This window comes from Dendrobates tinctorius, unplaced genomic scaffold, assembly GCF_039654945.1.
Source record: "Dendrobates tinctorius isolate UK_male_01 unplaced genomic scaffold, ASM3965494v1 ptg000037l, whole genome shotgun sequence".
NCBI classification, from domain to species: domain Eukaryota; kingdom Metazoa; phylum Chordata; class Amphibia; order Anura; family Dendrobatidae; genus Dendrobates; species Dendrobates tinctorius.
In genome coordinates, this window is record NW_027361705.1 from 11,622,300 (window position 1) to 11,648,580 (window position 26,281).

General features: G+C 47.5%; 1 protein-coding gene across 1 annotated transcript in view; it reads left to right on the forward strand.

Moving 5' to 3' along the window:
* SLC5A12 (solute carrier family 5 member 12) overlaps positions 1–26,281 on the forward strand; it is a 280,241-nt gene that overhangs the window by 227,231 nt on the left and 26,729 nt on the right. The window contains exons 8-10 of the mRNA XM_073573874.1: positions 2,316–2,404; positions 7,089–7,201; positions 16,674–16,741. Coding sequence (XP_073429975.1) covers positions 2,316–2,404; positions 7,089–7,201; positions 16,674–16,741 — 270 coding nt within the window. The remainder of the gene's footprint in view (positions 1–2,315; positions 2,405–7,088; positions 7,202–16,673; positions 16,742–26,281) is intronic.

Below are 26,281 nucleotides of genomic sequence, written 5' to 3' on the forward strand. Positions count from 1 at the left end.
AGGGTTAGGGGTGTGTTGGGGTTAGGGTTGGAGTTAGAATTGGGGGGTGCCACTGTTTAGGTACATCAGGGGGTCTCCAAACACAACAGGGCGCCGCTATTGATTCCAGCCACATTTTGCGTTCAAAAAGTCAAACTGTATTCCCTCCGTTCTGAGCCCTGCCATGTGCCCAAACAGTGGCTTTCCCCCATGTACGGGGTATCGACATACTCAAGAGAAATTGCATAACAAATTTTGTGGTTTATTCTCTGCTTATATGTGGCGCCCCTGATGGTTCAGTCACCACAGAGGTACTGCACCTCCTCCTGAGGTGTGGTACCCCACTATCCAGGTAAGGTGAAGACACCTGACCACACTCCAACACTCAAATCTCAAACTTACACCAGTAATGTAGCAGATCAACCTTTGTGGCTCCCTGCTTGGAACAAGAAGAGTGCTGGGAGGTGGGTGGAGCTGAGACTGCACAAGAGAGCAGGAGAATAATAGGAAAAGGTCAGTCTGTGAGAGAAGATCCTCTGAGAGGGATGGAGTGAAGGAAGTGCTGCAGCAGACTCCTGTGACCTGGAGCTGCTGGCACAGGAAAGAGCCATAGAAAGCCTGATTCTTCAGAAGGAAGATAGTTTAGTACGTAACATAAGTAGAAGAAGAGAACTAAGGACTAGGGTCAGAGCAGAGCCCTTCCTCAAGTTTGAAGCGCATGGCCGGGGTCCGGTCCCCAAGGTTGTATGGATACTCATGTTCCTGCAGCAGAAACTGGAGGAATAGAAGTCGTCACCACTTTATTCCCATCTAAGACTTGGGGGCACAACAGCAACGTGGGTGAGCCGGGACATGATAGCAAGGAGTCACCGAAGCAGGCTACAGCTGTCTGCCGTACAAGTAGAGTTCTAAGTAACATCAAGAAAGAGGAACTTGAGTTTAATACGCAACTACAAGTACTTCAGATTAGGCGCTAGTGTGGAGACGTTCAGAGAAGGCACATGTTGGAGGAGTGCTGGAAAGGTGTACTTTACCTTGCCTGGGAGTTGGCTGAGCCTCTGACCTGGAGGACATGGCACCGAAGTAGGCATCTGTGCGCACCAGACTGAGTAAAGCCTTGGAACTACATGCCCTTGTGTCCTCCACTTATTCTTGCGCCTTACACCCGGCTCTGCTACATCTACTTCTTTACACCACCTCCCCACTTGCCAACCTCATCTACTCTGCCCTGGGACTACAGCTCCACCTGTGGGGAGCTTCAACATCATTGCTGCACCACACCATCTGTCCAATAGAAGCAACCCTGCAGCGCTGGTCAAACTGACCAGAAACCACAGGTGGCATCACGAATCATCTCAACAACTTTATCCCCATCACTCTACCCCTTTTACATTGACCGCCTGAGGCTACGGACCAGGTCACTGCCACTGTGACATCTCCCACTGTAATTAACGGGCCCAGCACCGAGTACTCCACGGCATCTGGGGGCAAGTCATATATCCTTGTGAAAATTTGGTTCCAAAGTAATTTTTTTGTGAAAAAAGTAAAATGTTCATTTTTTCCTTCCACATTGCTTTAGTTCTTTTGAAGCACCTGAAGGGTTAATAAACTTCTTGAATGTTGTTTTGCACACCTTGAGGGGGTGCAGTTTATAGAATGGTGTCAGTTTTGGATATTTTCTGTTATATTGACCCTAAAAACTCACTTCAAATGTGAGATGGTCCCTAAAAAAATGTTTTTGTAAATTTTGTTGGAAAAATGAGAAATCGTTAGTCGACTTTTAACCCTTAGAACATCCTAAAAAAAAAATTTATGTTTCAAAAATTATGCTGATGTAAAGTTGGCATGTGGGAAATGTTATTTATTAACTATTTTGTGTGACACCACTCTCTGATATAAGGGTACAAAAATGAAAAGTTTGAAAATTGCAACATTTTCAAAATTTTTACCACATTTCCATTTTTTTCATAAATAAACGCATGTTATATCAAAGAAATTTTACCACTAACATGAAGTACAATATGTCACGAAAAAAAGAGTCTCAGAATCAGTGGGATATATTTAAGTTTTCCAGAGCTATAACCTCATAAAGTGACAGTGGTCAGAATTGTAAAAATTGGCTTGGTCATTAAGTACCAAATTGGCTCTGTCACTAAGGGGCTAAATATGAAATACTGATTGATGGGGGACAGAACCTTTTTATGTCATTCAATAAATTTATCAGATGTGAATGACTTTGTAAATGTCCTTACTGAGACTTCTGTGTTAGCCAATAAGTAGAAGAACCTGGACAATGTTATGCAGTGTTGGAACGAGCATTCATATTTCTTTTCTAGATGATGCCTTATTTCGTTATGGATATATTTGAAAAATTGCCAGGACTTCCGGGTCTCTTTGTGGCATGTGCCTTCAGCGGGACATTAAGGTAACCACTAACAAACCATTAAATATAAATAGAATAATAATGCAATATTTAATTTAATATATACTTACCTTGTAATGTCTTCACATCCTGTTCCGTCCAGATGTGTCCGAATCCCAGAATTCCAAGTGGCGGAAGTTCACCAACTGCCATATTGGGACACCCAATTGATGGGTGTCTCATTATGGAAACTGCTGATGGTACCAGCCTCTTGTGTGGTACCACCAGCGGAACACCATCGCGAACATGCTGCCGCCGGGATCAGCTAAATGATTCTCTGACCGCCGCCATCTTTGTACAGGAGGAGCACATAAACAGTTTTAATGTGATCGCCGCAATCTGTCTGCACTAATGTGTTTTTGTCCTTATGTGGATACAATGTAAATTAAAGCACCTTTGTCATACATTTTTTCATGTTAATAAAATGTTACCTTTACCTACTTTGCTTTCATTTTAACACAAGGGGAAGGGTGAGTGCACATTGAAAAGAGAATATGCAAATAAAATCCGTGGAGCCTCATTTAAGAGTCTCAAACATGGAACTAGCCACTACTCCACACTGATGAGGGGCAACACTCCAAAACAGCTGTCTGTGGATGGATACCTGGCCTTGGTATTTCCCTTGTCATATCTGTATACTCGTAAAGAGCTGGATATTGACTTAAAGGGCCACTTAATATGGTATAATGGTGGTTTCCGAAAGGAGCCACTCCTTGGCTGGGTCCTTCCCTGGAGGAAGATCTGGCTAGTTCCATGTTTGAGACTCTTAAATGAGGCTCCACGGACTTTATTTGCATATTCATATTTCCCAGGGAGCAATGCACCTAGGATTTCACTGATTGAGCGCCTTTGCCGGCTGCCGCAGTGTTTACTTTGACTGGTCTCCCTGAGGTCAGTGATTGTTTCATGATGTCACATAGAAAAGAGGACACACAGGAGGGAGACAGCTCAAACGAGAGAACACATGAGGGAAGAAGGCAGCACTTTGATGGAGCGAGAGAGAGAGAGCAGACAAGGGGGAGAGCACATGGGGTACACAGGTCAAAGAAGAGATCACATGAGAGGAGACAGCAGATGGGGGAGAGAGAAAGTGCACAGGGGTGAGAGAGACAGAGCACAGGGGGACACAGCTCAAACCGGACAGCACAGGAAGGAGAGAGACAGCAGACAAGGGGGATAGCACATGGGGTAGACAGGTCAAAGAAGAGAGCAAAGACGGGAGACGTCAGCACATGGGGGGAGAGATTCTCAACGCAGCAAAGCCTGCTCCCATCATGACAATACCACCCTTCCGCATCGGGCCTCCATCTAGTTAGTTAGATATTTATTATTAGAGTCTTCAGAATGGGTTACATCCCCCCAATAAAGCTTCACAAAATGTGCAGAATCTCGTTATTTTTGTCCACAATTCTGTGCTGTTTATTTTGATAATATATTTGCATAGGGGAGCTCTCATTTTCTGACTTTGGAAACAATATAATTCTGATCGCAAGCATCCCTAAAAAATGGAGTTAACTAGATGTAGATTTAGAACAAATAGTATTAAAAAAGCACTTCAGTGATTTTTTAATTATTTTTCTATTCAGTAGCAATGATACATGTATTGAGTGCAGTAATTTGCTTACCGGTCTCTATCTTCTTCTGCTTTAGCGGTGCTCTGGGCCCCATTATTAATCTACTGGATCATATAGTGTCTTCTGTATGGAGTAGGGATCACTTTTTATTTAAAAAGTGCATTGATTTTCAATGCAAGTCGATGAGACTCAGAATGAAGCTACAGAGCCTCATTCTAAGGCCACGTTCACACGTTCAGTATTTGGTCAGAATTTTACATCAATATTTGTATGAGAAAATGAGGATTGGAACAATCACTGGAAAAGTATAATAGAAACTCGTCACCACTTATGTATTTATCACTCACTCCTGGTTTTGGCTTATGAAAACTGATGTAAAATACTGACCAAATACTGAATTTATGACTTGGCCTAATTCTCATTTATTGGATTAAAACAATAACTTGCTACTCCACACTAGAGAGACTGTGTGATTTGGCAGGTTAAAAATTCATCAAAGTGGCTCATTCACCCCTTCACGACCAGTGACACAGCGTATGCGTCATGAAAGTCGGTGCCATTCCGACCAATGAGGCATACCCTGTGTCATGACTTCAAAGCCCCCCTGCGGGTCGGGTGACCGGGATCAATGAAATGTCACCCGACCCGCAGATACAGGGGGCTTTGTACTTCACCACAGGGGGTGTGGCTTCACCCCCACACGGCTACGATTGCTCTGATTGGCTGTTTCACTTTAAACAGCCAATCAGAGCGATAGTAATATTTCATCAATGAAAATTGATGAAATATTACAATCCAGCCATGGCCGATGCTGCAGTAGCATCGGACACTGCTGGAGACCCAGATCCAACCCCCCCACGACTCATGGGACCAATCGGCCCCCGATACCGACTAACGGTGGCAATGTGCCGCTGCCGCCATCTGCTCCCCTCCCCCTTCTTTCCACTCCCCCCACCTTCCGACCCCCCCTCACACCCCGGTACTTCCGATGTCCCGCTCCGGCTCCCGGTGTCCCACCTTCCTGCTTCATGGGCGCCGCCATCTTTGAAAATGGCCGGCGCATGCACAGTGCGCCCGCCGGCTGCAGATTCATTCATTCATTTTGATCACTCTCACAGTAATTAAAATAAAATAATAAAATAACAAATAAATAAATAAACCCCCTGTTTATCACCCCCATAGGTAGGCACAACTAATAAAATAAAAAAAAATATTTTATTTTTCCGTTAGGATTAGGGTTAGGTTAGGGTTAGGGTTGGAATTAGGGTTAGGGCTGGAATTAGGGTTAGGGCTGGAATTAGGGTTAAGATTAGGGATGTGTTGGGGTTAGGGTTGTGGTTAGGGGTGTGTTGTTGTTAGTGTTGGAGATAGAATTGAGGGGTTTCCACTGTTTAGGCACATCAGGGGGTCTCCAAAAGTGTATTGGTGCCGCCATTGATTCCAGCCAATTTTGCATTCAAAAAGTCAAATTGTGCTCCCTCCCTTCCAAGCCCCAACGTGTGCCCAAACAGTGGTCTACCCCAACATATGGGGTATAAGCGTACTCAGGAAAAATTGCACAACAACTTTGGGTGCCTATTTTCACCTGTTATCTTTGGGAAAATAAAAAATTGGGGGCTAAAAAATTATTTTTGTGGAAAAAAAATGATTTTTTTATTTTCACATCTCTGCGTTATAAACTTCTGTGAAGCACTTGGGGGTTCAAAGTGCTCACCACACATCTAGATAAGTTCCTTGGAGGTCTAGTTTCCAAAATGGGGTCACTTGTGGGGGGTTTCTACTGTTTAGGCACATCAGGGGCTCTGCAAATGTAACGACGACCGCAGACCATTCTATCAAAGTCAGCATTTCAAAATGTCACTACTTCCTTTCCGAGCCCCAACGTGTGCCCAAACAGTGGTCCCCCACATATTGGGTACCAGCGTACTCAGGACAAACTGGACAACAACTTTTGGGGTCCAATTTTTCCTGTTACTCTTGTGAAAAAAAAAATTGCGCACTAAAAAATAATTTTTTGAGGAAAAAAAATATTTTTTATTTTCACGGCTCTGCGTTATAAACTTCTGTGAAGCACTTCGGGGTTCAAAGTGCTCACTATGCATCTACATAAGTTCCTTAGGGGGTCTAGTTTCCAAAATGGGGTCATTTGTGGGGGAGCTCCAAAGTTTAGGCACACAGGGGCTCTCCAAACACGACATGGTGTCCGCAAAAATTATCGACCTAAATTTACTACTAACATCAAGCACAATATGTCACGAAGAAACAGTCTCAGAATCGCTAGGATGCATTGAAGCGTTCCAGAGTTATTACCTCATAAAGGGACACTGGTCAGAATGGCAAAAAATGGCCTGGTCATTAAGGTCAAAAGAGGCTTGGTCATGAAGGGGTTAAAGGGATTGTCTGACCTCAGGCTACAAGTCTGCGGTCAATGTGACCTTGAGACTCCTCAGATCACATGCACTGCGACCTATGTGCATTCTCCTGTTCCAGCGCCGGGAGCGGCCGGTGGGTGCCCGCAAATATGTTATTTACATACATGCAGTCAAGTGCCGACTAGACATGCATGACCTCTCTCAATGCAAGTGTATTGAGCTAGATTGTACACATCTAGTCTGAATGTGTCCAGAAGTATGCAAATCACATACTTGTAGTCACCTGCCTGCCATTCCTTGCTTTGGCACTGGAGTTAGTTACTATGACAGCGCCACAGAAAATAGAAAGCGTGAGACATAGCCAGCCCATATGGTAGCTATGTCACTGCTGAGATGATTTTAAATCTAAATTAAAACAAAAAAGGCAATGTAAGCCTACAATATAAATATCTAATAGACCACTGGCTGTTAAGGCGGTATCAGTCAGGCTAATCCAGAAAATCCATTTCTTGTGGGTTAATATTAGTCCAAATACCACCATCCAGCCTGGTCAATATCTGACTGCATTTATCCCCAGTTATGGTCTTGTTACATGGTGCTAGCACATTTACAGTAATTTTTCCAAAATTGTCACACTTGTAGTACAATATACTGCCGAATGTGAATACACCCTAAATAAAGCTCAGCTCTCCATTATAACTCTCATGTGAATTGTGTTTGATATTTGATACTGTATCACAGCACAGTGGCCGCCAGCATTAACGCTCTTGCTACCGTCACCTACGAAGACATTGTTAAGAACATTTTCAAGAACATATCAGACAAGAAGAGCACCTGGATCAGTAAAGGCTTATGTGAGTATTGACTATAACAGCATAAATAGAACTAGTTTCACATGTTTGTGTGCAATTCTTTTTGTATGTGATCCTTTAACTTAAATTATTTTCTTGCATTTATTAAACAAAAAATAATGTAACTTAGAGAAAATAGTCTCATTTAAAAGAAAAACATTTTTTGGGAATGCTGTTCATGTTCTATGCAGACATGTCTCCATGGTAACAGACTACAAACAAACCCTGTGTAGTCTGATCCTGCATTAATGTTCCCGTCCTTTCCTCCCCTATTTTCTGAAGGATACATGCAAAGTTATTTCATTAAGAATTTTAGATACATTGGACCTGTAAAAAGAAAATACCTGCTCTGGTGGAGAATAATTTTAAAAACAGACTAAGGCTAAGTTCACAAGAGTGTAGAAAAAATCATCTCATTTTTATCCAATGTAGGGATTCGCTCTGGTAGGCAATAGCTGGGCGGCATTAACGAGGCAACACACAGGCATAAAGTCCAATTTCAGTGGTTTTAATGTCACTCAGTAACCAGCAGCTTAACAAAACATAAGGGAAATAAAACACATACTCCAGCTTGGAGAACCACTGGTCCCAGACTCACCCCTTGCACGGAACGGGCGTAACTAAGTGGCTGCCAGGTCCTGCGGCATCCACCAGGTGCCATTCCCAGGGTTCTTCCAAGTCTTGCTGTGTTAGTCCTGCAGCACGGGAATCCTATATACCAGTTCCTGGCTGAGTCCACACAAGTTCCTGTAGCTTCCAGAAACACACTCACACTGTGGCAATCACCAACCTCCATTACATAGGGCCTAACCCCTCCCACCAGTGAGGTAGACATCACATGGGCTGATAACGTGACCATGACATCATCACAGGTCCCGTCTTCAAGGAAAAACCCTGCCAAACATTAATCTGCCAGGAGAAACATATATTCCATCCAGTAAAACACCCTTTACTGTACCACATACCTCCCCCCTATGTTCAACCCTAGAGGGGTGGACACATGACATACAGTGAACTCTGGACAGGGCATCTGCATTCGCCTGTAGTCTGCCTGCACGATGTTCCACTGAAAACTTAAAATTTTGCAGGGACAGGAACCACCTGGTGACTCGGGCATTCCTCTCCTTAGCTTGACTCATCCACGTAAGAGGGGAATGATCTGTCACCAACCAAAATGTTCTCCCCAGCAAATAGTAGCGCAACGATTCCAGTGCCCACTTGATGGCCAGGCACTCTCTCTCCACAATACTGTACCGGGTTTCAGCTGGGGTTAGTTTCCGGCTTAGGAAGCCAACGGGATGCTCTTTCCCGTTTAACTTCCTGAGACAGCACGGCACCGAGGCCTATCTCAGAGGCATCAGTCTGCACCACAAACTCTTTTTTGAAATTTGGAGTGATCAAGACTGGTGTACCACACAGTACCCCTTTTAATTTTGTAAAGGCCTCCTCTAACTGATCGTTCCAGTGGACCATCACAGATTTTTTCCATTTTAAACATTCTGTTAAAGGCGCGGACAGGGTTGCAAAGTTGGGAATGAATCGCCTGTAATATTCCACCAAACCCAAAAAGGCCTTTACCTGCTTTGTTGTGAAGGGACAGGGCCAGTTCTGAATTGCCTCGACCTTGTTCACTTGGGGCTTGAGAACTCCCCTCCCAATGACATAACCCAAGTACCGGGCTTCCTCCAACCTTATGAAACACTTCTTTGGGTTGGAAATTAGCCCTGCTTGTCGCAGGGAGTTTACCACTGCCTGTACTTTTGCTAAGTGGCTTTCCCAATCGGTGCTGAACACAATAATATCATCTAGATAGGCTGAGGCATAGCGGCGATGGGGACGGAGAACAATATCCGTTAACCGCTGGAACGTTGCTGGAGCGCCATGCAACCCAAAGGGTAATAACTTATACTGGAACAGCCCCTCAGGTGTTATAAACGCCGTCTTTCCCTTCGCCGCCTCTGTTAGGGGTACCTGCCAATAACCTTTTGTGAGGTCCAGAGTTGTAAAATACCGTGCTTGCCCAAAGCGCTCTATCAACTCGTCAACCCAGGACATGGGGTAGGCGTTAAATTTTGAAATGTCATTGAGTTTTCTAAAATCAATACAGAATCTTAGAGACCCATCAGGCTTGGGTATTAGAACTATTGGGCGGGCCCACTCACTCTGAGACTCTTCTATGACCCCTAACTGTAGCATCATTTTTACCTCTTCTGAGATGGCTTGTCGCCGGGCCTCAGGTACTCGATATGGCTTTAGTCGGACCTTGGCCTGTGGCTCTGTGACAATGTCATGTTGGATTAGGGAGGTGCGTCCCAGGGAGCTCCGAAAAAACATCCGCATTTCGGCTGATGACCTCCCGGACCTCCTGAACCTGTTTAGGAGACAAAGTACCTGCAATTTTGACCACGGGTTGGGCTTATCCTGCCTCGCCCCTAGGTAACGGAGCCTTTTCCATCTGAAATCTAATCAAATTAATATGCCAAACCTGTTCTGGCTTTCTCTGTCCTGGTTGGTGTACCTTGTAGTCTACTGACTCCACCTTCTCCATGATCTCGTAGGGTGCCTGCCACCTTGAGAGAAATTTGCTATCTACGGTAGGCACAAGCACTAAAATCCGAGCCTCCCGGTTATAGACCCAACTCTGTGACCGTTGTGCTGCCTCCATATGTTCCCGGACCAAGGGTAGGACTGTCTCCATTCTCTTGCATTTTTGCAACATGTTCTGACACACTTTTGTAGGGAGTAGGTTGGTCCTCCCAGGCCTCTTTGGCTATATCTAGTAAGCCCCGTGGATGTCTGCCGTACAATAGTTCAAAGGGCGAGAACCCCGTAGATGCCTGAGGTACCTCCCGCACTGCAAATAACAAATATGGCAATAAAATATCCCAGTCCTTCCCATCTTTGGAAACTGCCTTTTTTAACATGCTCTTCAGTGTCTTATTGAACCTTTCTACCAGACCATCTGTTTGGGGATGATAGACCGAGGTACGCAACTGTTTAACATTTAACAACCAGCAGAGTTCCTTCATAATTTTTGATATAAAGGGGGTTCCCTGGTCTGTTAAAATCTCTTGCGGAATTCCCACCCGTGAAAACATACCCATGAGTTCCTTTGCTATAAGCTTAGCTGATGTGTGGCGCAGAGGAATGGCCTCAGGATACCGGGTAGCATAGTCTAGAACTAAAGAATGTGTTGGTGTCCCCTTGTCGATTTATTGAGAGGCCCCACCAGGTCCATGGCCACTCTTGAAGGGTACCTCTAAAATTGGCAAAGGCACCAAAGGGCTCCGAAAGTGAGGCTGGGGACTGGTTACCTGGCATACTGGACAGGAGCTACAGTACCGTTTAACTTCTTCATGAACCCCTGGCCAGTAAAATCTCTGCAGAATTCGGTCGAGGGTCTTCTTTTGACCCAAATGCCCCCCAAGTACATGCGCATGTGCTAAATCCATTACCAGCCTTCGATACGTTTGAGGTACCAGTAACTGTTCTACCATTTCCCCACATATTTTCTCCACTCGGTACAACAAATCCTGGTTCAACTCAAAGGATGGAAACACCGTATCTGCCCCAGGTTGTTGGGGTTCCCCATTGACAAACAGTACATTTTCTGTGGCCCGGGCTAAAGTAAGGTCTCGGAGTTGCGCTGTACCAAAATTATCACCAGATACATTCAAGTCTGACAACTCGGGTCCCAGCGGCAAGTCTTCCACCTCTCCAGCCAATACTTCTATGGGAGAACTCTCCCCCTCCTCCACCGAAGGGAAGGGTATTCCTACCGCAAGCACTTCTTCCTCCGGGCCACCAGGTTCATGCCCCCCTTCTGGAGAATGTAACCTGGTTGCCTCTGATGCCGGCAGTTGCTCAGTGAACGGGACAACAGACGGCCACAGCACAGAAAACAACGGAAAGTCTCTTCCAATTATCACTTCATAATGTAAATTAGTCACCACCCCCACCTCGTGGCATCGCCTCCCTGCTGGCATGCTGATTACTACTAGTGCAGTGGGATAGTCTTTTAAGTCTCCATGTATACCCAACACCCCAATTTTCCGATCTATATACTCGCTGGTGTGTATCCAGCTGGCTCGTACCAGGGTTACAAGACTCCCTGAGTCCAATAGGGCCACAGCCGGGGTGCCCTCCACTTCCACCCGACAAAAGTGTTACATATTGGGGCCTTTCGGGGTGCCCACTGCACACATTGGTTCGGCATAATGGGATTAGCGGTACCCAAAATTGGTGTCCATGGGCTCAGTCAGGTGGGGGCAATCAGCTCTCATATGACCTGGTTCCCGGCACCGCCAGCAGAATATGGAGCTCCTTACTTTCCCAGATAAGTCCTGAGCGGCCTTCCTGGGCTCTGCTTGCCGAACCAGGGGCGGGGACTTAGGGAACCTTCCTGTTACCTTTCGGGGGTCCCTCCCTGTAACTCCTTGGTAGCCCCATGCCTTTCTATGAGGTCTATCATCAGCATGGCATCAGTAGGGGATGCCTGTCCGACCCAGGTCAGGAGGGAGTGGGGCAAAGCCCTCCAAAATCTATCAGTCACTATGCAGTCCAGTATGGCCGTGGGGGACAACACATCAGGCTGCAACCACTTTTGTAACAGCTGCAACAGGTCGTAATACTGGGACCGGGCCAGCTTGGAGGGGGTAAACTCCCACTGGTGTACCCACTGGGCCCGCACTAACACATCTACCCCAAGACGAGCCAGTATCTCACCCTTGACGACCGTGTAGTCTACCCTTTGCTCGTTGGGTAGGTCCTGATATGCCTTCAAAGGTCCTGGGGTCAGAAACGGAGCGAGGACATCCGCCCAATGGTCCCGGGGTAGCTTCTCTCTCTCAGCGACTCCTTCAAACATCTCCAGGTATGCCTCCACATCGTCCGATTTCTCCATCTTGGGAACCGCTATGCGAACCGCTTTCCGGACCTCATGGATTCCCCGGTCAGCTCCTTTTGTTTGCGCTGCCGTGATATGCTGCATCAACAGCTGATTGGTTTCCTGCTGCTGCTGCATAGCCTGCTGTCGCATGGCCTCCTGATGCTGCTGCCGCATGGCCTCCTGTTGCTGCTGCATAGCCTGCTGCTGCTGTCGCATGGCCTCTATGAGCGTTTTTACCGTGGCCTCCTGTTAGCAGCGGATTAATCAGCGTAACATCCAGAGTCAGCAACACAGAATGTAGATTTATTCATATCCAGGTTGAACAGCTTACAGCATGAAATGTGATCAGTCTGGTATCTGCTGTGGCTTGCAGCATGGGAGCATTACAACAACAAGAAGGGAAGAGAAGGAGGGGGCATCCTGTCTGTTTATTTTTTTGTCACTGAACTTTGTTAACAATCTCACAATATGCACAATATATAAAACAGTACAGTAGTAGTTGTTGCAATACATACAGATCAATATGCATTATTACAACACCCCCACTCAACAACTACTTATCCACTTAGTCCCAGTGTGGTTCTCAGTTCTTGGAACCTGGCTCATGGCAATGGCTTTGTCATATTTTTGAGAATATCCTTTTGCCACCAACCTTGTTTTAAATCTGTGGACTTTACCTTCAGAGTCATATTTGGTTTTGAAGACCCACTTGCACTTGATTGCCTTTTTGCCCTGTGGCAGCTTGGTGAGTTTCCAAGTTTGAAGTTGATGAAGCGATTTGATTTCCTCATTAGCAGCATTGATCCACTTTGTTCTTTCATGGACAGGTAGTTCTTGCATTTCATCCCATGACTGCGGCTCTGATTCAGCTAGTGTCTTGACTATGTAGGATAGACGTTTAGCTGGTACGCCTCTGTTTGATATTAAAGATCTCCTGATTTCAGATTCACCTGATTTTTCTGTTGTTCCTTCAGTGGTTGAAGAATCCAGCCTGACCTCTACATCCTACTTGTTATTGTCTTGTAATTGTGACTTCAGCTGGACTACTGGCGTGATGTCACAAAACTTGGGGGACACAAAGTTCTCATCAATCACTACATCTCTAATTATTGTGACCTTGTTTGTTTCTGGGTGTAGAATCCTATAACCTTTCTGGGTTTCACTGTAGCCTACCAGGATCCCTTCCTAAGCGTGAGATTCCCACTTAGTTCGCCTTTCTTTGGGAACATGTACAAGCGCTTTACTTCTGAATATTCTTATATGATGTAGTTTTTGCTTTCTGCTGTTCCATTGCTCAAACTGAGTTTTCTCTGTAGCTTTACCTGGTAGTCTGTTCTGAAGATAGCAAGCTGTCATGATTGCTTCACCCCAATATGCTGTGGGCAGATTTGCATCAAACAACATACTTCTTCCACTTTCACACAGTGTTCGGTTCCTTCTTTCCGCGACACCATTTTGCTCAGGATTGTACGGTGCAGTGGTCTGAAATAGGATTCCATTTTTCTTTAAAATGCTCTGTGTCTCATTACCTGTACGTAGAATCTTTGGCATTCTCCCAAATTTATTATATACCTCAGCTAGATATACTTCAAGCTTCTCTAGAACTTCTTTCTTGCTGTGAAGCAGATGGACAACTGTATATCTTGAATCAATAAATGTGAGAAAATATCTCTTCTTCCCAGGAGTCTGAGTGCTCATTGGACCACAGACATCTGGATGTATTAAATCTAGTGTCTGTTCTTGTAGTACTTCTCTTAGGAAAAGCTTTTCTAGACATTTTCCCTTTGATGCAGCTAGTACATTTCATTATCTGGTTACATAGATCAATTGTAATGTCCTCAGCTAGTTGCTTTTGAACTAACTTCCTTATTGCTTCTGGGTCTCTGTGTGCTAGGCGCCTATGCCATACATGAATGCAGTTATTGTGCCTTTCTTCCTTAGCAGTGTACACACACTCTTTGCATTTAAGCTGGTAAAGTTCATTTGTGATTTTTTTCCTTCTGCTAGTGTGTGGCCCTCTTTTGAGATGATGCAGCTATCATGCTTAAATGTAACTTCATTTCCTTGTTTTGTGAGTTTCTTCACAGATAGTAAATTACTCCCAAGACTAGGCACATAGAGCACATCTTTTACTGGGATCTTCTTGCTTTGTGTTGGTGAGATTTGACAATCAATATAACCATCTCCTATACCTTGTGAAGTCATGTACTGACCATTAGCCATAATCACTTTCTCTGACTTACTTTGGTTAAGCTTAGTCCCTGTTATTAGTCATGTGACTAGTTGCTCCAGAGTCTATACACCATGCATGCTTTGATGTATTTACACTGACAGTAAATGCAGTTTCAGTATTCACAGAATCATTTTCTGCAGACACAGCACTTTTAACCCTTTGAAGACTGCTTTGCTTTTTCAGCTGATTCATTCTAGTTTTCCAGACTCTGCAGTCGGCTTTCAAATGTCCTGATTTCATGCAAACGAAACACTCACGTGTTTCTATTAGGTACTTTCTGTTATCATTTAGATTTTGTGTCTGTAAAGCAGATTCTGCATCGCATGTCCTGCTGTTTACACCTTCCGCTTATATTCTTCTATGAGCTTCCCTCTGACATACTCCAATGTAAGCTCATCATCTGGGCGCGCATCTAGTGCAGTTACAAGCATGTCATAGTTTTCTGGAAGACCACTAAGCAGTAATGCAGCTACATGAAAGTCCTTCAAATCTTCCCCAATGCCTCTCAGGCGTTCTACAATCTCTAGAATGCTTGTTATGTAGTCCTGCATATCCTGGCCATTCTGTCGTTTAGACTGGTACAATTTTCTCATGAGATAAAGTTTATTGCTTAAATTTATCCTCTCATGCACCTTTTGCAGCTGCTCCCACAGTTCTCTTGCAGTTTCACTTTTACACACATGCACAATCTGAGCATCATCTATACTGAGTGATATGGCACTTTGTGCTTTCTGATCCATCTCTATCCACTCCTGTGATACTGGGTCAGGTTTAGGCTCCTGTTTGTATTTCCACGTACCTTCTCTTATCAGCAGCATTTTCACTTTGAATTTCCAGGATTGATAATTCTGGTTAGTGAGATTTGGTACTGTAAACTTCATGGAGTTGCTGCTGCTGGTGGCCATCTTTGCTGTCTTCCTTTCTTTTCTTTTCTCTGTGCTCTGGGGATCTGGGACTCTAGGACTTTGGGCCCATAACCTGTTAGCAGCGGATTAATCAGCGTAACATCCAGAGTCAGCAACACAGAATGTAGATTTATTCATATCCAGGTTGAACAGCTTACAGCATGAAATGTGATCAGTCTGGTACCAGTCTGGTATCTGCTGTGGCTTGCAGCATGGGAGCATTACAACAAGGGAAGAGAAGGAGGGGGTATCCTGTCTGTTTTTTGTTTTTTTTGTCACTGAACTTTGTTAACAATCTCACAATATGCACAATATATAAAACAGTACAGTAGTAGTTGTTGCAATACATACAGATTAATATGCTTTATTCCAACACCTCCATTTCTGGAAAGTTCCCCGCCTGGGTCTCTGCCACTCGTTTCACCCAGGACATAGGCTGGGGTGCAAATCAAAAATAAAAACAGCCTGGCCTCACTGCTTTTGCCCGCATTCTCCACCAATTGTAGGGATTCGCTCTGGTAGGCAATAGCTGGGCGGCATTAACGAGGCAACACACAGGCATAAAGTCCAATTTCAGTGGTTTTAATGTCACTCAGTAACCAGCAGCTTAACAAAAGATAAGGGAAATAAAACACATACTCCAGCTTGGAGAACCACTGGTCCCAGACTCACTCCTTGCACAGGACGGGCATAGCTAAGCGGCTGCCAGGTCCTGTGGCATCTGCCAGGTGCCATTCCCAGGGTTCTTCCAAGTCTTGCTGGGATAGTCCTGCAACACGGGAATCCTATATACCAGTTCCAGGCTGAGTCCACACAAGTTCCTGTAGCTTCCAGAAACACACTCACACTGTGGCAATCACCAACCTCCATTACATAGGGCCTAACCCCTCCCACCAGTGAGGTAGACATCACATGGGCTGATCATGTGACCCTGACATCATCGCATGTCCCATCTTCAAGGAAAAAACCCTGCCAAACATTAATCTGCCAGGAGAAACATATCTTCCATCCAGTAAAACACCCTTTACTGTACCACACCAGAAACAGCTGATTTTCATTTCAGTTGTAATCTTTAAGCAATACTTGTTTAGACCAAATACATATTCTTATGTTGAAGAAATGCAATGTATCTGTAATGATGATTTCATCCATATGTGATCCAATTTTTTTTGCAACCATAGACTTGAATAGATGGATCTCATTCAACATCCAGAAGTCACTAGTGCATGCTGTGATTTTTGTCACACCTAGATTTGGTCAGTGACAAAAAAAATGCTCATTTGGAAAGCAAAATTGAATTATATTGGTTCTCATGCTGTTCGTGTGACGACAGTTTGGGCTAGGACATCATTCGGACTGAAAATGCAGTCTTGTGAATTTACCCTAAAAATCAGATGTGACTGACTGCAGATTGTAATTGCAATATTGTGATCCTTTGTAATATTTTAGGTGTCCTGTTTGGCATTCTATGTACTGTGATGGCAGTGGTTGCATCGTTCATGGGTGGAGTTGTACAGGTCAGTAAATACTTCTTGTGAGATATACGAGTCAGTCTAGCATTCTCCATTATATTTCTAACAAAACAATAGTTTACCAATATTGAAGAATCAAACAAAAAAATCAATTTTTAAAGAATCAATTCCATCAAAGTTATATTATATAGCACTGTGTACTTACATCTCACCACATTTCTATTGTGGGCATTGGCATTACCTGTCAGACCCACTAGTGAGTTTCTTGCCACTGCAGGAACTCTGCCTCTGCTCTTTTACCTCCCTACAGTTCATATACAGTACTCACCTGATGAGTCCTTCCTACGGAGAAAGAAATGTCTAGGAAGGGCTACATTCTATTTTTTGGGGTACCTTCAAGGCAGTACTACACTTGGGTACTGTCCTTGTTAGGGCAGGAGCAATACATGGGGCATCACAAGGTATAATAGAAACAATCTTTGCTATATATTTTGCTCCTACAATCCTGCCTGGAAGAATGGTTTTCATCATGACACAGTGATGAGATCAAAGTGTATTGATTTATTGAGCACTTGCACTTTAAATTGTTGGTGGTCCTTATGTGTTGATTTTATTCTAGGCACTTTTAATTGTTCCATTAAAAGTAATATTTTATGGTATTATATGATTATCTCTCTCTGCTACTGTTGGATATTATCTATCGAGGGTTTTTGTATCAGACCTCTGCTGGTTCCCTCTTAATATATTTCAGTCATCATATTATACAGTACTGTCTACTTAAAAATTGCTCATTTTGCCTTTATGCCTGTAACGAATGGAAGAGGAGGCAGAGATGGTGAAGTTCACATTCGTTTTTATTTTTTTAAGTGGAACCTCGGGACCACGGCCCGGGGGTTCTCCGAAGGGGGCGTGACTAGTGAGCCCCAGGTACCCATAGTAAAGCCCCTCAGACAGGGCCAGAATGGAATACTCGGAGGACACAGGTGCTACCTCCAGTTAGACCCCGAACACGCGGCAGCTGTCCCAGCGGGACCAAAAGGGATAACAGTAGTTATAGCAGAGTCGGTAATGAGCTGGGTCCTGGATCCGGGTAGATGGTAAGGAGTCGGTTCCAGTGACCTTCACACAGTCCTCAGATACGGATAGCTGTTAGCAGAACGGGATGGCTTAGGCCCAGATGGTTGCAGATAAAACCAGGAAGCACAGGATACTGATATGCTGTGGAGACAGAGAGCATTAGACAATGCACAGAGACTGCAGACGCAGCACAGACAGGTTAGCATGAGAACCGGATGTAGCAATGATAGATACTCGTTGCTCCGGCGCTCTCCCTATGGAGGAGAGGCCAAAAATAGCAGCCAGTGCGCTGCCATTGGTTAATTGCACTTTTTGAATAATAGACACCACCCCTTTAAGAGGGCAAGAGAGCGGGCAGGCATGCCCTAATAGCCTTAGCTACAGATCTCACAGGGCGCCAGGAGGTGGAGGCAGGAGGGAGGCCAGAATGCTGAGCAGCAGCATGAGATCCAGAGGAGGCCGGCTGCTGCCTATGTGAGGCTTGAGGTGAGTGCCCAGAACGGAGAGCAGCGGCAGGCCTGGACGCAGCACCAGGACGGGGACCAGGTGTAACAGTGGCAGACCTGGGTGCCGCGCCAGGACAGGGACCGGGTGTAGCAATGCCCAATTATTTCTTCCCTTTTCTCGTTTCTATATAGAAGCAAGAATTCTCTTTTCCATGCATGAGTCATTACCTCTTTACATCTTGGTCCAGCTGCTCTCTCATCCTCTTTCCAGGGACTTTTGCAGTGATGACTCATGCAGGAAAAAGAGACTTCCTGTTTCTACTGTGGGGAGGAGGACTCCCGTAGAGTGTCTGTGCCAGAACCAGGGGGGCCGCCATCTGGGTTCCTGAAGAAATGGTACCGGGGGGCAATGAAGGAGAGGGCACGACTGGAGGTGACAGGGCAACAGGGGGCGGGGCGAGGATAAAAGGAGCAGGGAGCACACAGAGTTCAGTTGGCAGAGAGGCTGACAAGAGACAGGAAGCCGTGGAGGAGAGAGAGACGGCTTAACCGACGTTGTTCCATGGGGAGACCATCAGGGGTCTGTGGAGGGTAAGCGACGAACTCACAGACAAGAGACTTGTGCTTTACTCGAATCCGGGGCCGCTCCCGACCCACGGTCAGCCACAGCCGTTACCGCTGTTCCTCGCTCTGGTGCGACTGGTCCGCGACCCCGAGCCACCGCTGAGATTTTATATCAGCCCGCTGCAGCGGTTTTGCCACTTCCTCCCTGCCTCAGCCCGCGGCTGCGGGCTCTTCATCACCGACAGCAGTGTACGCCATCCCGTCACAGTCGGCAGTTGAGGCCTACTCCCCGCCTACAGAGGAACCCTTAGCGTAGGCCTGCCAATGGTCACTTCTGGAAACTGCGACCCGACCTCGCTTTGACACGGGAGCCTAATAAGACATTCTGAAAGTCCTACCCCGCTGTGTTTACAGGGGGTCATCTCCACAAAGGACGACTCCAGGGCCTGTTGCACCCCCAGCTGCAGGATTACTTCAGGGCCCGTTGTGCCCCCAGCTGCAGGATTACCCCAGGGCCTGTTGCGCCCCAACGGCAAAGAACCTTAAGGGCCTGGTGTGCCCCCAGCTTCTGGAATACAAAAGGGCCTGTTGCACCCCAACGGCACAGATCCTACAGGGCCTGTTGTGCCCCAGCTGCAGGAATACTTCAAGGCCTGTTGCGCCCCAACAGCAAAGATCCTTTAGGGCCTGTTGTGCCCCAACTCCTCCTGGGTGCTGAGATGCCCAGGGGGTCATGGCCGTTCTTCAGCAGCTGAACTTAGCAGCAGTGACGTCAAAGCAGCCACATCCGAAGCAGACGCACCAGCAACACCGAAGGCATCCGGAAGGATAAGTTGATTTTAGGAGATAAGAACCCATAGTCGGCCTTCGCGAGGCCCATAATAGCCGGCCTTGACGGGTTAGTCACATTCTTGATAAGAAAAGTATTGTTATTGTTGTTGAGTCCCTGCGTGGACAATTGTTGTTATCTCTTTTTTGTTGCCCAGCATAGCCCTAGTGGCTTCAGTTCATAAACGTTACTTTCCAAAATCCCACTCAGTCTCGTGTCTCGTCACTGCATCCTGAGAACCTGCTGTTACCCTACATTTGGCGTAGTCAGCAGGATGCAGTCTCCGAGCGTGGACGATGGTGCCCCAGATCAGGGCAGAGCTGTGAACTGTACAAATAATGAGGGTCCCCAGTCCAGCATTTCATTGGGGGCTATGCTGAACAACCTGCCTAGATTTTCCGACTCCAATACTATGCTATGGAGTTGGATGGAACGGATACGGGGACTCTTTGGGATGCACCCAATGACTCCTGACCTGGAAGCTGAAGTGGCCCTCATGGCATTAGATGGGGAGGTACGGAGGTCAGTGATGTTGAGACCGCTAGGACACCGTAACACTTTTGATAAGGTTTTACAGATAGTAGAATAGACCCATGGGGACCCAACTAATGTGGGAGAATTAAGGACCCGATTGTTCAGTCGAATGCAGGAAGAGGGGGAGACGATCACTCAGTATATGAATGTCCTCCGAGAATTGCATAAGGCTATTGAAAGAAAGGATGGAGTGGGCGTAGCACCTATTGACATTACCCTACGTGACCTACTGGTGACTGGACTGCAGGATCCATTGATAAAACAGGCATTACGGGAACAGATCAGAATGAATCCCCCTATAGGCTTTTCAGAGGTGGGAAGTCAAGTACGGGTTCAAGAGCAGGAGCAAGGGATGGCGGTCCCCGTGGGGAAGGTCCGGGGTGTGGAGGCTTCCATGACCGCAGTCGAGGAGCCTCAGTGGGTGGAAAAGATGAAACAAGAGTTGAAGAACATTAAGGGCGAGCTGACCGAAGTGAAGAGAAGGACTGAGACCAGGACTGGACGACCTAGTGTTAGCCACGGCCCCTGGGGGGGTCACGTTCCCCGCGGGACGGTCGGTCTGCACAGGCCCGGTGTTATGAGTGCGGAGATCCAGGCCACTTTGCCCGAGAGTGTCCGCAGCATGAGAAATACTCACCCTGGTGGCCATTAAACTATAGGGCTCCGGGCAGTGGGGACGCCACTCGGAGCCGAAAACCACAATTAGGGGTGGTGGAAGTCCCGAAAATTTGGTCGCAAAATGTCCAGTGGTTTGGGCAGAGGCGGAGGGCCGGGCCGTCCGGTGCCTGGTGGACATGGGGTCACAAGTAAGGCTACTTTCACACTTGCGTTTTTTTGCAAACGCACATAAAAAGCGCATCATGCGTTTGTGTGCGTGGTTTTGCGGGTTTTGGTGCATTTTTTAAAAAAACGCATGCTTTCCTTGCGCATACGTGCACATTACCATGCACACGTATGCACACCCATAGACTATAGTGGGTGTTTGGCTGTAAAAAAACGCATTGCGTGCGCATGCGTTTTTGGGGGGGCAAGTCGGATGCACAAAAAATGCAACAGGATGCATTTTGTGCGCCCGAGCGCACACTACAAAAAAACGCATGCGCGTACAAATGCATGTGTATGCGCACCTACTATGCGCACCCATGTAAAAGATAGGGGAAAAAAAAGCAGGCTTTTTTTGCGCTAAAAAACAGCGCAAAAAAAGGCAAGTTGTGAAACCAGCCTAACCACTATGCCCGCAACTTATTTTCGACAATTTCCCGGAGGCAGCAAGACCTCAGTGGGGGCCCATGATCAGACTAATAGCCACCAATCAACTACCGGTCCCGGTTGCCGGGGTGGTGTGGGTGCAGGTGATGATGTGCGGTAAATCCCTTGGTCGCAGAGGGGTGGTACTGACTCAAGGAGAAACTGATAAACAGCATCCAGTCACCCTAGGTATGAACATACTGCGGGAGTTCGGCAACCTACTTCTCAATGATCCTATGCAGAAGATTCTGGAGCAGTGGGGTTCTCGCACGGCTCAGGGACAGGTATTCCAGCAGTTGGTGCAGGTCCATCAGGACTGACAGGAAGGCGAGGCTCTGGGCAAAGTCATCATGCCAGCGGCTCCCCTGCTCATGCTACCTCCTGGGCAGACTGTGGCGGCCCTGCCAATTCAAGCCTCAATACCCTTGGAGGGCGTGGAGATGCAGGTGGAGCCGTGCCACTCGGAGCGCTTGCCTCCTGGCATGCAGGTGGCCCGTTCCCTGACTATCGTACAAAAAAGGAACCATCCTGGTGCGCTGCATCAACCTCGAAGACCGAGACATCGTTCTGAGAGCGCAGACCGAACTGGCCAAGCTAGTAAGGCCCTTGGAGGAAGTGCTGCCGCCTCCTGTGGTTCAATTAAGAGTACAATCCGAGGATCCTTGGGAAGTAACGATTCGAACTCTACAGGCCACCGAGGTCTCGGCTCAGGAGAAGGGTCGAAATATTCAGGAGCAGATGCAGGTCGAGCTCTCCGGGTTAACTTCAGCCCAGTTATCACAGATAAAAACATTGCTCGGATAGTGCCATGAAGTATTTGCTAGTCATGAGGAAGATTTTGGGTGTACCACCGCCTTCACTCATGAAATTCCCACGGTAGGAGCGGCCCCCATCCGGGAACAATACCAACAGATTCCTCCACAACTCTACCAAGAGGTGAAGACTTTGTTGGCCCAGATGTTGCAAAAAGGGGTGATACGAGAAAGCCAAAGCCCCTGGGCGGCCCCTATCGTGTTGGTCCGAAAAAAAGATGGTACATTACGATTCTGTGTGGATTATCGGAAGCTGAATGCTTGCACTATTAAAGACTCATACCCACTGCCCCGCATAGAGGAATCCTTGTCTGCCTTGGGGAAGGCGACGTATTTTGCGACACTGGACTTGGCCAGTGGGTACTGGCAGGTGCCCATGTCAGATGAAGATAGAGCCAAGACGGCGTTCATATTGCCTATGGGACTATTTGAGTTTAATCGAATGCCGTTTGGACTGGCCAACGCCCCGGGGACCTTTCAGCGGTTGATGGAGCGGTGTCTAGGAGATCTCAACTTTGAGGCCACGTTGATCTACCTGGACGATATCATCGTCTATGCTGCCACATTCGAGGACCACCTAAAGCGGTTGGTACAGGTGCTCGGCCGGTTGCAAAAGTACGGGTTGAAGGTAAAACCTCAGAAATGCCACCTATTTCGCTCCCAGATCGAGTATATGGGTCATGTCGTCTCGGCAGAAGGTGTGAGGCCATCCCGGGAGAAGGTTGCTGCTATTCAGGGATGGCCTTCGCTCCGAGATCGTTTATATGGGTCATGTCGTCTCGGCAGAAGGTGTGAGGCCATCCCGGGAGAAGGTTGCTGGTATTCAGGGATGGCCTACCCCCGAGACGGTCAAAGACGTGCGGGCTTTTCTGGGGCTGGCCGGATATTACCGTCGTTTCATAAAGAATTTTGCTCGTCGAGCTGGAGCCCTGCACGACCTGCTAAAGGGGGCTCCCGCTGGGGCAAATGGATGAAGAATCAAGTGGCATCAACCTCAGGAAGTGGCCTTCCGAGACCTCAAGGCTGTACTCTCAGATGCCCCGGTGTTGGCCTATGCAGATTTCTCACAACCGTTCATCTTGCACACTGAGTCTTCACGGGCTGGGGGCTGTGTTGTCACATGTTCAAGACGGCTGGGAGAGAGTGATCACATATGGAAGCTGCTCACTCCATGACTCCGAGCGTAACCCTGACAATTACAACTCCTTCAAGCTCGAGCTCCTCGCGGTGGTGTGGGCCATGACGGAGAGGCTCGCAGAGTACCTAGCGGGCTCCGAGGTAGTGGTGCGGACCGACAATCCACTGGCTCATTTGGAAAACACCAAACTGGGGGCTCTGGAACAACGATGGGTGTCCCAGATGGCGAAGTTCAACTATAAAATCATCTACAAAAGAGGGGCCGAGAATGTACATGCTGACGCCCTCTCCAGGATTCGACATACAACTCCAGGAAAGTATCGAGATGAAGAATTAGAAGGGGAGGAGATACCGCTCGCTCTCACCGCTGCCATACTCACAACTGCCAATCAAAAAGTATCTTCCCCAGAGATCCCAAGGGGTATATTGGAGCAGTCTCGAGATAAGTGGATACAACAGCAACAAGAAGACGAAGAAGTTGGACTTCTCCGGACATGGGTTGCCGCTGGCCAATTGCCTGATTCCCAATGACAAACTTTGACTCAAGACATGTCGCTGATGTTGCGACAATGGGAGAGGCTGGTTACCTGAAAGGGACTATTGTACTGTAAAATAACATTGCAGACAACTTTAACGATGGTGTGGCAGGTGGTTACACCCGGAGCCCAACTCCACGAACTGGCTCAAGAGGCTCACGAAAAAGGGGCTCACTTCGGAGCTAAAAAGACCTTGCAATGGCTGCAACAGAAAGCTTGCCAACTGTTGTGGACGAAATTTGCCAAGCCGCAATACAGACAATTGTGACCTCAGCACCCCTTGAGCTCCTGATGGTAGATTACCCGACCATTGGCCCCGCATTCCAGGGATACGAACACTGCCTCGTCATGGTGGATCATTTCACCAAGTTCGCTGTGGTCACCCCCACTCGAGACCAGACTGCGGAGTCGGCCACCTCCGCAATTTGCAGAAACTTCATACAAGTTACGGCTGCCCCCAACAAATACATTCTGATCAGGGAGCATGTTTTTTGGGAAAAGTTATGGAGGAACTACACCATCTGTACGGGACTGATAAATCCCGGACTACACCATATCACCCACAAGGAAACGGGGCCTGTGAACGATTTAATCGGACATTGATTCAAATGTTGCGTACTCTGGAGAGTGACAAGAAGGCCCGTTGGCCAGAATATGTTTCTGAATTAGTATGGGTCTACAACAACCAGGTCCACCGAGTTACTGGCTATACTCCCTACTCCCTGTTGTTCAGACGAGAGGGTAAAGGGATCACGGAGGTGGAGTTGGACCCCGAAGAGCCTCAGCCCTGGACCGGAGTGTCGTCTTGGGTCCAAAATCATCACCAGCTGCAAACTTTTCATCGAATGGTACATACCAAACTCCGAGACTTGGAATACCCAGGAAAGAATACAACTCCACCTCCTCACCTCCAAAGCGGAGACCATGTACTTGTACTAGATCAACGACCCCAGAGCAAACTGGAGCCACGCTGGGAAGGGAGTCCCTATCGGGTCCTACATCATATCAACCCTGAAGGACCTGTGAACGAAATACGACCTGAGGAAGATGAAATGCTGCCTACCCACATTGTGCATCGTAATATGCTACGCCCGTGTATTTCCACCGACTCAAAGCAACCGGAACCTGCCCCTTCGACATCTGAGCCGCCGCCCGTGTTTTGGGACCCGGACGACGACAAAGATTTTCCTCCAATATCCATTGGCCCTCCACTCAATAATGACCCGACTGACACAATTAGCCCGTCCAAACCAATCGACCCACCACCGTCCACCACCCCGGAAGACCCTACCCCAGTCAAACTAAGACACTCCGAGAGGTCAACAGCCGGCAAACCCCCTGAACGATACGAACAAGACCAGTTCATATGGTAGCAAAACGTGATGCCCCTACGGACCAATCCCAATAGACTGAGGCCCTCGCCCGAGGACTGGCGAGTTTACAGGATGGGGAGTGTGGGGAGGAGGACTCCCATAGAGTGTCTTTGCCGGAACCAGGGGGGCCGCCATCTGGGTTCCTGAAGGAATGGTACCGGGGGAGCAATGAAGGAGAGGGCACGACTGGAGATGACAGGGCAACAGGGGGCGGGGCGAGGATAAAAGGCGCAGGGAGCACGCTGAGAGTTCAGTTGGCAGAGAGGCTGACAAGAGACAGGAAGACATGCAGGAGAGAGAGAGCCGGCTTAACCGACGTTGTTCCACGGGGAGACCTGTCGGGGGTCTGTGGAGGGTAAGCGACAAACTCACCAACAATAGACTTGTGCTTTACTCGAATCCGGAGCCGCTCCCGATCCACGGTCAGCCACAGCCGTTACCGCTGTTCCTCGCTCTGCAGCGGCTGGTCCGCGACCCCGAGCCGCCGCTGAGATTTCACTTCAGCCCGTTGCGGCGGCTTTCCCACTTCCTCCATGCCTCAGCCCGCGGCTGGGGCCTCTTCATCACCGACGGCAGTGTACACCATCCCGTCACAGTCGGCAGTTGAGGCCTACTCCCCGCCTACCGAGGAATCCTTAGCGTAGGCCTGCCAACGGTCACTTCTGGAAACTGCGACACAACCTCTCTTTGACACGGGAGCCTAATAAGACATTCTGAAAGTCCTACCCCGCTGTGTTTACAGGGGGTCATCTCCACAAAGGACGACTCCATGGCCTGTTGCGCCCCCAGCTGCAGGATTACTTCAGGGCCCATTGTGCCCCCAGCTTCAGGTTAACCCCAGGGCCTGTTGCACCCCAACGGCAAAGAACCTTCAGGGCCTGGTGTGCCCCCAGCTTCTGGAATACTCCAGGGCCTGTTGCGCCCCAACGGCACCGATCCTACTGGGCCTGTTGTGCTCCAGCTGCAGGATTACTTCAGGGCCTGTTGCGCCCCAACAGCAAAGATCCTTTAGGGCCTGTTGTGCCCCAA